Source organism: Zingiber officinale, chromosome 6B, assembly GCF_018446385.1.
Source record: "Zingiber officinale cultivar Zhangliang chromosome 6B, Zo_v1.1, whole genome shotgun sequence".
NCBI classification, from domain to species: Eukaryota; Viridiplantae; Streptophyta; class Magnoliopsida; order Zingiberales; family Zingiberaceae; genus Zingiber; species Zingiber officinale.
The window spans coordinates 45971344-45985999 of NC_055996.1; the positions used below are offsets into that span (position 1 = coordinate 45971344).

The following is a 14656-nucleotide window of genomic DNA, read 5'->3' on the forward strand; positions in this document are numbered from 1 at the left end:
AATATTCTAAAGTTCAGCTCAACTCGATTTATTTATAGTTCTAAGACTGATTGAGGTGACATGTAGTTTATAGAAATAATAGAATAGAAAAATTAAATAAATTAGTGTATTGATAATTAATAAAGTATAATATGTCTTTTATAAATAAATAAATAAATTTAAAAAACAGAAGCTAGTATAGCCTTTCATAAATTACCGTCGATTCTTTAATCGGTTCATCATATAAATTTAGTAAGTGTCGGTGGGTCACGTTACTCTATAAATAGCACCGATGGTGCAGAATGCCTAGGGTTACCGGCCTCATTTTGACTTCGTAGATTTCAATGGGCCTTGAGAAGTAGTCTCGTCTTTATCCAACGCCATATCGCTTTGGTGCTCCACCACAATCCACGTCTTCCCATTCCTCTTCTTCTCTAACGAATTTCTTCTTCCTTCTTTTCACGATCTACTGAAGAAGGAATTGTGAGATCCAAGCAAAGATGAACGACGCCGATGTCTCAAAGCAGATCCAGCAGATGGTGCGGTTCATTCGACAGGAGGCCGAGGAGAAGGCCAATGAGATCTCCGTCGCCGCCGAGGAGGTGTCTACTACGATTCCCTTTCGTGACTCCCAACCTATCAGATCGACCTCATGATTATTCCTTTATTTTGATTCTCGTTTATTTTATTTTTTACTCTTCGCTTGGACATCTTGCTCTTGTTTCTAGTGTAGGGTTGTTTTCGAATCCTTGGATTTCCTCGAGTTTGTTTTGCTTTTTTTTTTCCTGTTATGTTTCATGCTGGTTTTGTATCGTCAAGGGGCAATAATCAAGGGGTTCTCCTGTAGTCGTACTTCTCGTCTTGATTCACTGATGTCTCTCAACTCGTATATTGACCGAGAGGAACATTTGTTGTTGGGGACTCCCAGTACTTATTCCATCGACGAATTAAAAAAAGAAAAGATCTTTGGTTTGCTACTGGATTTCTTTCTGTGTGGTACGATAAATTTTACATCTAATTTAGTTGTCTAAAAAATGTTTGAACAAAGCAATCTTTCAAACTTTCTGCCATCGAGTTTCAATGTTACAGCAGTTTTAGGTAGTCATTTTCTCCATCCATTATGTGAAATCTTGCACCATTGGATGACTACCCTCAACTTTATCCTTTCTTGTCATGATTGTTGCACTTTTATGTTGTTTGATTTTTGAGTAGATATTCTAAAGGCTTCCGGTTTATGAATCTAGCACAACACAGGTTTTTCTATCTGCTTTAATTTCTCGCTATTGTGTTATCCATGTGGATATTTTAGCAGGAAAAATTTTCTCTATATTTTAGACTGTTCACTTTTTTTTTTCAGGAATTCAACATTGAAAAGTTACAACTTGTTGAGGCTGAAAAGAAGAAGATTAGGCAAGAATATGAGAGAAAAGAGAAGCAAGTAGAGATTAGAAAGAAAATGTATGTATCCAGCATCACACTTTCCTTTGTTTTTGGTAACTCAAGACTAGGATGATTGAATAGTTGTGTGTGTGTGAGTGGGAGTGAGAGAGAGAGAGAAAAAAAAAATGATGATCTAGGTACTATGTTGCATGGATACAGGTATCGTACCAGACACAACACAGGTATGATGATATGGAAAATTTTAAAAATATAAGACATGGTATATATATATATATATATATATATATATATATATATAGAGTTTTGTTACTGTGCGCGACCGCACAGTGCGCGTTTTTGTTTTTTTTGAATTTTAAAAATTCAATATTTCTTTATTTAAAATTTAATATATAGATATATCCCCTAAACACATTACAATATTCAATAAATACTTAAATTAATTTTATTTTAATTTTTTTTTTAAACCAAACACTATAACCTAATTAGAAAGCCTAAACCCTATAGTTAAAATCTAAAAAAAAAAATAGTTTTAACACTATACCCAAAGCCTGAACCCTATAAATAAAATCGTAAAGAAATTTTTTAATTATTTTTTAATTTAAAAATTAAAAAAAATTTAAAAAAAACAAAAAAAATTTGATACTGCGCGCGACGCGCACAGTCGCGCACTGTGCCGTCGCGCGCAGTATCAAATCTGTATATATATATATATATATATATAAACTCTGCCTTGACAAACTAGTCATGGCCGGTCCCAAGTCCGGATAAAGGAGGAGACTTGCGTTAGGTTGTCAGTCGACGTTAAAGCTATGACAAATGTTGAATGAATGTATTAATTAAACTATTGTGCTAATGCTATGCCTTTCTCCAAAAGGAACGCGTTGCAGGTTCGCTGTAACATCTCGGCAAGGATTGCTACATATCCAGAACTCAGGTCTAGTGCTATTAGCAAGGACCACATAATCAAGGACCGCTACATCTCTATGAGAACTTGGGTATAGTGTTAAATAGGCAAGAGTTCTCATACCATAGGTTGGATAAGAACAAATATGATAGGAAAATTAATAGTTTAAGATTTGGAACATGGAATATAAGAACTCTCACTGGTAAATCAATGAAGGTAGTAAATATGATGATTAGGAAAAAAATTAATATTTTATGTATACAAGAGACAAAATAGGTAGACGAGAAGGCAAAAAAGATAGAAAACTTGGGTTTTAAATTGTGGTATACAAGAAAGAGTAAAGAAGAAATGAAGTGAGTATTGTTGTAGATAGTTCGTTAAAGGATGAAGTTATAAGAGTAGTTAGAAAAAAGGATCGAATTATAACTCTTAAGATATTAGTGGCAAAAGAAACCATGAATATAATTAGCGTATATGCACTGCAAGTAGAATTAGATGAAGCTACCAAATCAAGGTTTTGGGACGACTTAGATAAAGTATTACAAAACATTCCGTCAAATGAAATGATTTTAATAGGAGATAATCTAAATGGGTATGTCGGAGTGAAAAATGAGAAATATGAGAGGGTAAATGAGGATTATGAGTTTGAAATGAGAAATGAAGAAGGGAAAACTATATTAGATTTTGCGATAACATATGACCTTATATTAGCTAATACATTTTTTAATAAAAGAGAAGAACACTTAGTCACATTCAAAAGTGGGAATAATAAATCACAAATTGTCTTTCTTATGGTTAGGAAGAAGGATAGAAAGATTTGTAAAGATAGCAAAGTCATCCCTAGAGAAAGCTTAACTACCCAACATAGGTTAGTAGTGTTGGATATACGCCTCAAGCATAATATTAATACAAAGAAAATATATAGGACTCCTGGAATTAAGTGGGAATTAAGTGGTGGAAGTTAAAGAATGGGAAACAAAATATATTTAAGGAGAAGGTAGGAGTATAAGTATAAGGTGGAATATATGGTAACTCTAATACAATATGGGATAAGATGATGTCAAAATTAAAAATAGTAGATAAGAGTGTACTCGGTAAGTTAAAGGGACATACACTACTAAATAAGGAATCTTGGTGGTGGAATGAAAAGTACAAGAGAAAATGAAGGAAAAGTGAACCGCTTATACGGAATTATATATTTATAAGAACGAGAAATTTTTTTTTAAAAAATACAATAGCAAAAGAAAAGGCTAAGAAAGTAGTGATGATGAAGCAAAGAATGAAATTTTTGAACGATTATATCAAAAATTGAATACAAAAGAAGGGGAAAGAGACATTTATAGAATAACTAAAGTGAGAGAAAGGAAAACAAGAGATCTTATCCAAATAAAATATATTAAAGATGAATGTAATAGGGTACTAGTAAACGATGGAGAAATAAAAGGATGGTGGAAGATGTATTTTCATCAACTTTTTAATAAAAGTTTAGGTGACCAACTTAACTTAGATAATTTAAGTAGGTCAAATGAGTATATAAATTTAAATTTTTATCGTAGAATTCAAACTTCCGAAGTAAAACAAACTTTAAATGGGATGCACAATGGAGAAGCCGTTGAATCAGATGATATTCTGATACAGGTATAAAAGTATATAGGGAAATAAGTTATTTAACGACTTACAAAATTATTTAACATGATATTCAAAATGAAAAAAATGCCTGATCAATGAAGGGTAAGTATTTTAGTTCCTTTATATAAGAATAAGGGAGACGTATAAAATTGTGTAAACTATAGGGGTATTAAACTAATGAGTCATATCATGAAACTTTGGGAAAAAATAATAGAAAAAAGATTAAGAAAGGAGATTACTAATTATACATCTTAGACATCTTAGACAACTAATACTTTGAAAATCAATTTGGGTTCATGCCTGAAAGGTCTATAATAGAAGTTATACATCTTAGACAACTAATTAAAAAATATCGGGAGCAAAAATAAGATCTACACATGATATTCATTGATTTAGAAAAAACTTATAATAGAATTCCAAGAGAAATTATATGGAGAATCCTAGAAAAGAGAGGTGTTAGCATAATATATATTGAATTAATTAATGATATGTATGAAGATGTAACGGCTAGACTAAAGACTTTTGGTATTGTGGTGCATTCAAGACATAATTATGGTGTAACTGAAGCATTTCTAATAAAGATAGTATTTTATCAAGAATTATTTCTAAGTCCCTATCTTTTTATACTAATTATGGATGAATTCACTATACACATTTAAGACACAGTACCGTGGTGTATGTTGTTTGTAGATAATATTGTTTTGGTAGATGAAACACGTGAAAAAGTAAATGCTAAACTAGAATCTTGGCGGGAAACACTAGAAGAAAAATGTTTTAGGTTTAGTAGAATAAAGATATAATATATAGAATTTAAGTTTAGCAATATTAGATGTAATGAGATAACTATTAAGATAGGAGATGATGAGTTGTCCGAAATCAAGAGCTTTAAATATTTAGGATCATTTTTGTAAAATGATGGAGGGATTGAGAGAGATGTCTTGCATAGAATATAAGCAAGATGGTTGAAATAAAGGAGAGCATTGGATGTCGTATGTGATCGTAAAATACCTCTAAAATTTAAAGGAAAGTTCTGTAAAATCACAATTAGACTTGCTATGTTATATGGAGCTGAATGTTGGGCTATGACTCAAGCACATAAGCAGAAGATAAGAGTCGCAGATATGAGGATATTAAGGTGGATGTATGGACATATGACGATGAATAGAATAAAAATTGAAAGCATTAGAGAGAAAGTCGGAGTTGCATTTATTGAGGGTAAACTCCGATAGACACGTTTAAAATGGTACGGGCATGTACTTAGGCGACCAATAAATGCTCCAATTAGGCAATTCGAAACTATAACAAACACACATATCAAATGAGGAAGAGGAAGACCAACAAAAGACTTGGTTAGCAACAATAAAAGATGATGTTATATAAGGAGATATAACTTAATTGCGTAAAAGGATACCTATAGCCGACCCCACCTAGTGGGATAATACTTGATTGTTGTTGTATATATATATATATATATATATATATATATATAGTATTAAAAATCCTAGAATAGAAAATCATATTACATCAATCATAATATCCATTACAAATAAAAAGTAAACATTACAAAATATAAAACACCAAATCCATCTTAAACAAGTAAAAAAAAAATCAAAGAAAGGACTAATTTAGGGTTTTTAGCCCAATTCATTTTAATTTATTTATTAATTAGTCCTAAAAAATTTATTATTTTTTAATTTAACCCTTGTAATTTTTAATTTGTTACAATTGAGCCCAAACCATATTCGGAAATGTGTCCCACTTGTGTCCTAGCCGTTTCCTAGCCATATCCTAGCTGCATTCAACTAGTTAAACTTTAAAAAAGTCAATGACACAGTTTTTGTCGTATTTGACAAGCGTATTTGCATGTCTGTGTCATGTCATGTCATGTCATGCCATGTCTGACACTTAAATTTTTTTTTTTTTTTGAGTGTCCATGCTACAGACGAGGTAACACTGTACCTGGGGCGACCACCCGACCTACAGAAGCTTTCCACCGGTTGCTAGGGTAAATCGGGAAGTGCTCAATTAAGGATTTATGCTTCTCAATTTTGTTAGTGATCCAAATTTGCTAATTTCATTTATAACTATAAATTAATTCACAGAATATGGATGATCTTTCATATTAACCGTCACCTCAAGGAATGTGGTGTTGATTAACTGTGTCAATAATTATCACGGTATAATATGGAAATAGATGAAAAGGAGAAAACAATGAGAAATAAATGTAGCCTGTCTTGCAAGAGATTGTAGCATTGCAAACAAAGAGAAGCTATAGTTGAATATTTACTCTTTTTTTTTTTCTTTTCTTTTTTGCTTCTTTGGATGGGAACAAGTGAAAATTATGGCTCTTTCAACTAATCAATAGTGGTCCATTGAAAGAACATAAACCATAAGGAAAATGCAGCCTTTTTTTGTTGGTTTAGCAAGTAAGAAAGCCTAATTAAATGGAAATTGCTTAACATTCTACAAATCATTCCAAACCAAATATTATGAAACAAACTCAATCAAATGGACATTCTCAATTTTTTGGTTTCCTTATTTGCTTGAAATGAAAAAAATGTACCCATTGGTCTGCATCCATTATTTTACTTTCCATCTGTCACTCAAATTGAGATTCACTGATTCTTGCTCTTCCTCAAAGAGGATCAGAGCCCAACTTTCCTCACGAATGAATCTAGAAAAACAGTAAGTCTTACCTAAGAGCACTTGAGCTAGCAAGAAGTAGAAAGAATAAAACAAGGAAACAATTTCAAATCATGAAGGAAAAGGAAGGGAAATGCTTGTACAAAGGCAGATCTCCACATGATTATTCCTGCCTGAGTGTTTTGATGCATGATAGTCAAGATTGCAATCTGGGTCTTACAATCGTGGGATTCAACCTGATATAAATGATCCAGATCTCAAGTAGGATTTGCGTTCTATTAAGATCTTGTGAACCTACACTATAATATTATTCTTGCTTACCATTCCTATATAGAAACTCTATCCTGACAATGTTGACTAAATACAATATGGATTCCTTTTTACTCCTTATTAGAAGAATCCTTTTTAATTATTACCATTATCTTCCACGACATACTTATGATCCATTCATCGTATAGAAGCTTTCATTTTCTATGTAAAGATGGAACTATACTTCATCATTTTGGAACGACAATGTTAAAAATGTAACCGTGTAATATCAATAGTTACTACATGTGGTAGATTATAAATGTCGAATGTAGTTCTAAAATACGTTAATTAAATTGTCGGATCTTATGACTCTACACTTTGATTCTTTGATTTGAACCATGGACCTCTTTCCTAAGTAGTATCTTGATCCTGGCTACCTTGCTTGGATGCCTTCACATATGATTTCTCCCTTGCAAAAGTTGAGAGTTTCAAGCTATTTAAAGAACTAAAATGCTAATGAAAGCTTTACAAAATGATAGATTTTCTGTCTTTTTTGTCTCCAAGCATTGCTTAAGTACCAAGGAATTTAAACGTTTTCCTTATGAAGTTTTAGGATAAGGTTAATGGACAAAATATCAAAATTACATCTGAAAGGATTTTTTCCTAGAAGTATTAGAATCCTTTGCCTTCAATTAGATAGAATTTTGGGTGGTCTGTTGCTTGATTGGCTAAGGTTGGCTGATGTTGATGCTGAAAGTGATATGCAACTTTGAATGAGTTCTTAGGTTCTGGTTTTGGCTGATTTTGAAGCTTATTGAAAGGTTTGTATGCTAAAAGCCATCAAAAAGGATTTACAATATGCAAGTAGAATGTCATCTGACATGGAATTATTGTATAAATAGAGGATTTATAGTCGTTCGTCCAAACTACATATACCAATAATTGATGGCCTTTAGAATGTGTGAGCTTGTTGTTAGCCCGATGACCTCATGCATAGGTAAGGTCCATAGCTGTCAAGCTTACCTATGCATGAAGTCTGATCTTGATATGCATAAGGTCCAAAGTTGATATGGCATGTGATCTTGCTGTTTATGCCTTTCAGTGCAAATCTGACTTCAATAATTAAAGTACATGAATTTATTTAAACATTAAATCCATATTTTATCATTATCAAAATGCTGTTGTATGTTTTATCATTAAATCTATGTTTTAGACATAACTAGCACGTACCTTGTTTCCCAATTTTTATGTGCTCTTGCATTGGCAATAAGTTTCGCTCTGCACAGTATGCAGTAAAAACTCTCATGCTTCTGGTACAATAACTGCATTGAGCAGAACAAGGGATGGCCATTTTCTGTGCCTTTCTGGTCATATTAACTGATTCAATAAGATAAGATGTACATTATTATATTGTGGAGTGATTTTTTTTACTTATCCATCTTTCCTTGACTCTTCAGCAAAATACACAGGCTTGTCTACATCAATTGGTGGATCTAGAAGATTAAAACAAAACAACAGGAGTAATACGTATTTTACCCATAAGGACCCTCATATTAGTACTACAGGAAAAGCTTGAGAATAGGATATGTCTTTGAAGATCCATTAGCTAGCATAGCTACATGAATAAATCTCAAGATGATATTATTAATTTATTACTTAATAAACTAGTCTTGTGTATAGATTATTCCATGTGTTCTTTCTAAAATCCTATGTTAATTGCTCAAGAATGCTTAAAGAAAGACTATATGCTTATATATGCTCTGATTGTTGACATGGTTATAAATTGTTGTTGAAAGAACAGTTACATATTTGAGATAATTGTTTCATTCGTTACTTATTTTCAGATTTGATTTACATCATTGATTTGACAAATGCAATATGTTCTTTGTAGTGAGTATTCTATGCAACTGAATGCCTCTCGTTTAAAAGTTCTTCAAGCTCAGGATGATTTAGTTATTTCCATGAAAGAGGCTGCTGCAAAAGAGCTTCTTCTTGTTAACAAGATACAAGATTCGTACGAAAAGCTTCTGCAAGACCTAATTGTCCAGGTTAAGATAATTAACGAACTCTTCATGACTTATAGATATTAGTAAATGCTATCCAACCGTCATCATCAGATATATCTGCACATTTTCTTGCTGATTTTATGAATGCTCAAACTCATGTACATAGTTTTCATTTTTTGCTGTTATAGTCTGATGGTATGTATTACTTAACAGTGATATTCTAATATACTTGCATATTTGCTCACTGATATTTGAAATGCTCATTCACATCATTTTATCCTGATTTTCAGGGCTATGCCAATGCTGCAATATTTCATTGGTCATTCAATCTTCTGTTATCTCTCATATTTCTTGGCAAACAATGTGATTCTATCTTGCAGAGCTTGCTAAGGTTGAAGGAACCAGCTGTGTTGTTGCGATGCCGTGAAGAGGATCTTCAACTTGTGGAGTCTATTCTCAGCTCAGCAATAGAAGAATATGCAGGAAAAGCAAGTGTTCATCCACCGGAGATAGTGGTGGACAGAAATACCTTTTTACCATCTGCCCCTACCCATTATGATGCTCATGGCCCCTATTGGTAGTTTTCTATCTAAAGCTCATAGTAGTTTTGTTGCTCTTGCATTTTAAAAATGCATTTAGAGAATACAACCTGTGCTAAAGTGCACTGTATGAAAGTAGTTAATATTTGATAATCTAATACTCATAATTGCTCTTTATGATTCAATTAATTATTTGTATTTTATTTTTAATAATAACATAAATATAAAAGTGTTTATTAAATGTTTAGCTCCATGTGTCTAACCAAAACATTCTTTTTATTATGATTTTTCTATCTTCTTATTCATTTCACCTTCCATTCTACCAATGAATTACCTATAATAACTTGCAAATCTGAATCTGCTAATTGTTTCTGGTAGCACTTGCTCATATAAAAATTTCTAGATTTCAAAATGTCTTAGAATTGGATGGTAAAAAAGTGGTATGCTGTATTTCTGGGATTGGAATTCATATACAAATAAATCTTGTTATTGTAAGAAAGTAGGCTTTTTAGCCATGGGCCTAAGCAAAAGAAAATTTGAGTAGGTTCCTGTAGGGTTGGAGTTCCCCTTTAACATCAGACGTGAAGGATTCCTTTTAGCTGACTCAGGTAACTACTTCAAAAAGGGAAATGTTTCTTATTTTAAAAATTTGTTCCAGAAACCCTACAAACAAGGATTACAAACTAGGAACTGCTCCTGCTTCAAGTTCCCATTAACGGCCAACAATTCATTCTCTTTTTGTTAGTTTCATTTTCAGAATTTTTTATCACAAATTGGATATGACTAATATATTCAGGTTGCCTTATTATTTTAATCATCAAATTGATCATAGTGATGCTAATTGATTAATAAAGAAAGAAATTTGTCTATAAAATTAACTAACAGATATATTTATCTATAAATAATATTCCTAATGTTTTTTTTTTAATTTTTCAAATATCATTGACTTTTAAATAATAGTTCAAATTTGTTTCATTTTCTGTTAACAAAATATTATTTAATATTAAATTGTTAAGCATTAAATATTTGGTTATAGTATATCACTACGTTAATGTGCAATGTTAATATTTATTGTATTTAATATTAATTTGTTAATTTTTATATTAGTTTTTTGAAGTATCTAAAAGCTGCTTTCGGAAAGCAATGCAGTCTTGCACCTGTTGAAAAAGTCCTTTGAACATAAGTTTATTTAACACTTTATTTCCCTCAACCGCACTTAAGGACGGCACTCCCAAACCCAGCCTTAGGATTATATTACTTGGATGGGACACGTGAGGAAAGGAGGGAAAGGATCACTGAAATGTATATGGAGCTCCCTATGTAATTTGAAATCCTTTCCCTCCTTACCCTCATGTATTCCATTTCCATCCAAGTAATCAGACCCTAAATATTGGTGCTAGCTCATCAAACTCCTGACAAGGCCAGTGTGGCAGTGTCCATGGTATCCTGAAAGATCTGTTGCTGCGGCGGCCTTTTATTGTACAAGTGCTACATATTAATTTGAAAATTTGTTCAGTATCTTTCCATTCTTCTGAAACATAGTTGGAATTATCTTGAACAAACTGAAAAATGAATTTCCCAAATGGTTTTTTATTATATTATTATTTTATGTTTTTCTTTGTCATACTGACATATGTATAGTATTATGATTAGTTAATTTAGAGGGGAAACCAATATAAAGGATGTTGTATTCTTAGAGACTAATTGCATAAACACCAAATGCAAATATTGGACTACTTTTTTTGACATCCATGTGATAAAATGTGAAGGCCATGATGGGCCGCATGCCAGCTGAAAATGAAAAGCCACAGTGGCTACTGTTTTTTTTTTTTTCTGTTCATTCTAGATCTCTCCCAGGATGCATTAGATATGTGTGGGAGAGTCCTTCCAAAACTGAAGAGCTATCTGTACGAAATGTTCTCCCTAACATAGACTAGTATTTGGATCCATACAATTGCTGTAAGATGGCAATCATGCATCTAAGTCCACGATGAATAAAGACATTATTTAAGTCTCTTGTCTAATGCATAAATTTTTATCCAGCTTGTTTCATAATCTTTCAATGTTTGTCCTTTTTTTAAAAAACAAACAAACTATGCTTTGCAATTTCTGCATTGAAGCTGTGTGTATCTGAAGGTGTTCCCTTTGCTGAAAGTCTTATATAACCTAAATTTGATTCCATCTCTACATTCTTTTCTAGTAATTCACATTTTGATTTGAGACTGTTTTGGAATCTTGTACTGATATATCTTTTCTTTCTGCTGATAAAAAGTATATTTCAAGTAAAAAAAAATTCTATATGTTTCCTTAATTTTATAATCTGATATTGGTTTGTTCTGACAAAACAATATGTAACAAATATGAAAAAGGAATTTTTGAGTTCCTCCTTTCTCATTATTTATATATTTAATCTAGTTTTGGGGCAAGAAAAAAAATGGAATTTATTTTTTGTTTGACCGATTAATTCATTTTGATGATCCAGCTCTGGTGGTGTAGTCTTGGCTTCAATAGATGGGAAAATTGTCTTTGAGAACACACTTGATGCAAGGCTTGACGTTGTCTTTCGGAAGAAACTCCCAGAGGTTTGTTCTTTTATCATTTCAATTTATTACCTTTATTTTTTGAAGTCTTAGATGGTAAAAAATCATTTTTCTCTCATAGCAAGTTGCATAAACATTGTTCATAACTTTATCTCATCCCAACTTCCTATCTATTTTGTTTTTGGTTAATGATTTTACCTAGTTCAATACACCATAAATCACTCTTCGTCCCAATATACAATCCATTGGATCGGTTTGTAATCCCTTCCTTACAAAGTACTGATACTTGTCTACGAGACTAGTAGATGAGAACATTTAAGTATCATGTACTCAAAATCAAATTCTCCAACACCATTTAGGTGTCCATGCCTTAACTTTTTCTTGCTGCTTGTGCTGCGATCATGCAGATCTTGTGTCATATATTTTTTTTCTTTATACCCATGCCTACTGTTTCTCTGTCGTATATTTCACTAACATTTCTCTACCTAATACTGTTCCTCCTGATTGATTGATTCTTTCCCCTATCGTCTACTCAATTGTCCTTGCATCACTGAAATCTAATCTCCACTCATGGCTTTGGGTCACCCTGAAATTTTGTTCTTGTTGTCTTTTGCAGATCCGAAAACATCTTTTTGGCCAAGTTGCTGCTTGATCACCTTTTGTTAAATTTGGTGTTGGGCCGTATTGCAGCTGCTGATGGGTCATCCATCTATGTTCCCCTACCTGTGTGGTTTTGAACACTTTGATTATATTCCCGGTATACATATTTGTGAATCACTTCTTTTCTTTTCTATTCACAAAACCTACTAGTTCGAGAAGTTTGTTAACTTGTGCAATGAGAAATTCAATTTGAATAAGTGGCTGTAAAGTTGATGACACATTTACTTGTCAATGAATGGCCTGAGCACTTGCTGTAGACTTGTGGAGAAAATAAGATGTTGTGGATGATGATCTTGGTATGCAAGATATGTGCAGATACTGTTGATTTGGAGGCATATAAGCCACACTTTTCTAATTGTTTGCAATGTTGTTTCCTTTGTTGTTTCTCTACAAGTATTTTTGTTAGATCTGCCATTGGAGTTTGTTAACTTTTTTGTTGCCTTGGACAAAATTAGACTTCACCTGATTGTTCGACAGTATCCCACTTCATCCTGTCCTTCAAAAGGTTGATCAAAGCTATCAAATTCAACGGGTGAATCAAATTCAATGGGGTCGACAAATATCATATCTTCATCCATGGGATCTTAAGTTTCGGGATCAATTGAACTTAAATTTTATCTAAACTACTTATTTTTAAATGATATCTTCAAAATTCACAAATATATATTTTTTCATTAAAAAATTGTTTATAATGTGATTCATAATAATTATCACATTAAATCCATAAATGTCTGAATTTATGGAAAGGATTATCATTATGATTGGATGGATTCTAGTTACAACAATATTAGAGAGAGAGCAACTCTAGCACAATCATTAACATTGTAACCAACAAACACTCTTAGCGGAAGAGGGGGGTTGTTTTGAGTAATACCTTCACATATTTTAAAATATAACTAATGGCTATGAGTGCCAATGACTTGAGAAAATATAATAATAGTAGTCACTTTGGGACTCCGGAGCTCGATTTGCTCTTTTAATAGAATCACTTTGTGAAAGGAGCAAGTTTTGGGGACATTTGGATGCTATTTGATTGGTTATAAGCCTTGCATGTTGACGGTGAGATTGAAGGAACCTTAGAGAATGTTCCAAGCGTCTTTAAATGTTTGCATGACCTATGAAATTGTACATAATTCTTTAAAATTATGCGTCATGGTTAAGTTTGACTATTTTAGCTGGCTTATATAGTGTAAGGTTCCCTAAAGAGTCTGCATGGCAGTATGATGTTTATATGGCGTGACATTCTTTACCAACAATTTTAAAGGGCGTTTGGTTCTTTCCTAGAAATAGGAATCGGAATGGGAATCATTGTATTGTGGAATGAGAATGGGTATGAGCATGGATATCACTTTTAAAAACAATGTTTGGTTAGTTGTATATCTTCTATCGGAATAAATCAAAGTTTCCTTTTTTACCCTTAAAGGAAAATAAGAGAAAAAATTAGATGTGAGAGAAAGATGAATGTGAGAGAAAAATATGATGAAAGAGAATGATGAGAGAGAAAGTATTATGAGAGAGAAAGTGTGATAAGAAAGAATGAAGAGAGAGAAAGTGTGATAAGAAAGAATGAAGAGAGAGAAAATGTGATGAGAGAAAATAAAAAAAAGAAAGTGTGATTGGAGAGAGCATGATGGGAGAAAATATGATGTGAGAGAAAGTATGATAGGAGAGGATGAAGAGAGAGAAAATATAGTCAGAAAAAAATGAGGAGAGAGTGTGTCATGAGAGAGATTGAGGAGAGAGAAAGTATGGTGAGAGAAAAAGAGAACAGTGAATATCATGGGAGAGATTGAGGAGAGAGAAAGTATGGTGAGAGAGAAAGTGTGTTGAGGAAAAAAGGAGTAAGTGTGATAAGAGAGATTGAGGAGAGAGAAAGTATGATGAGAGAGAAAGTGTGTTGAGGAAAAAAGGAGTAAGTGTGATAAGAGAGATTGAGGAGAGAGAAAGTATGATGAGAGAGACAGTGTGTTGAGGAAAAAAGGAGGAAGTGTGATAAGAGAGATTGAGGAGAGAGAAAGTATGATGAGAGATAAAGTGTGATGAGAAAAAAAAGAGTATGATGGGAGAGATTGAGGAGAGAGAAAGCATGATGAGAGAGAAAGTGTG

The 14656-nt window shown here is 32.6% G+C and overlaps 1 protein-coding gene across 1 annotated transcript; it reads left to right on the forward strand.

Annotated features, from left to right (window-relative positions):
- The first annotated feature begins 276 nt into the window (after positions 1 to 276).
- On the forward strand, positions 277 to 12806 carry LOC121992393 (V-type proton ATPase subunit E-like). The gene is made up of 6 exons (XM_042546725.1): positions 277 to 581; positions 1337 to 1437; positions 8697 to 8853; positions 9192 to 9388; positions 11833 to 11932; positions 12507 to 12806. Exons 1-6 carry the CDS (start codon positions 480 to 482, stop codon positions 12540 to 12542), a joined length of 693 nt encoding a protein of 230 aa, XP_042402659.1. The 5' UTR covers positions 277 to 479; the 3' UTR covers positions 12543 to 12806.
- The last annotated feature ends 1850 nt before the right edge of the window (positions 12807 to 14656 follow it).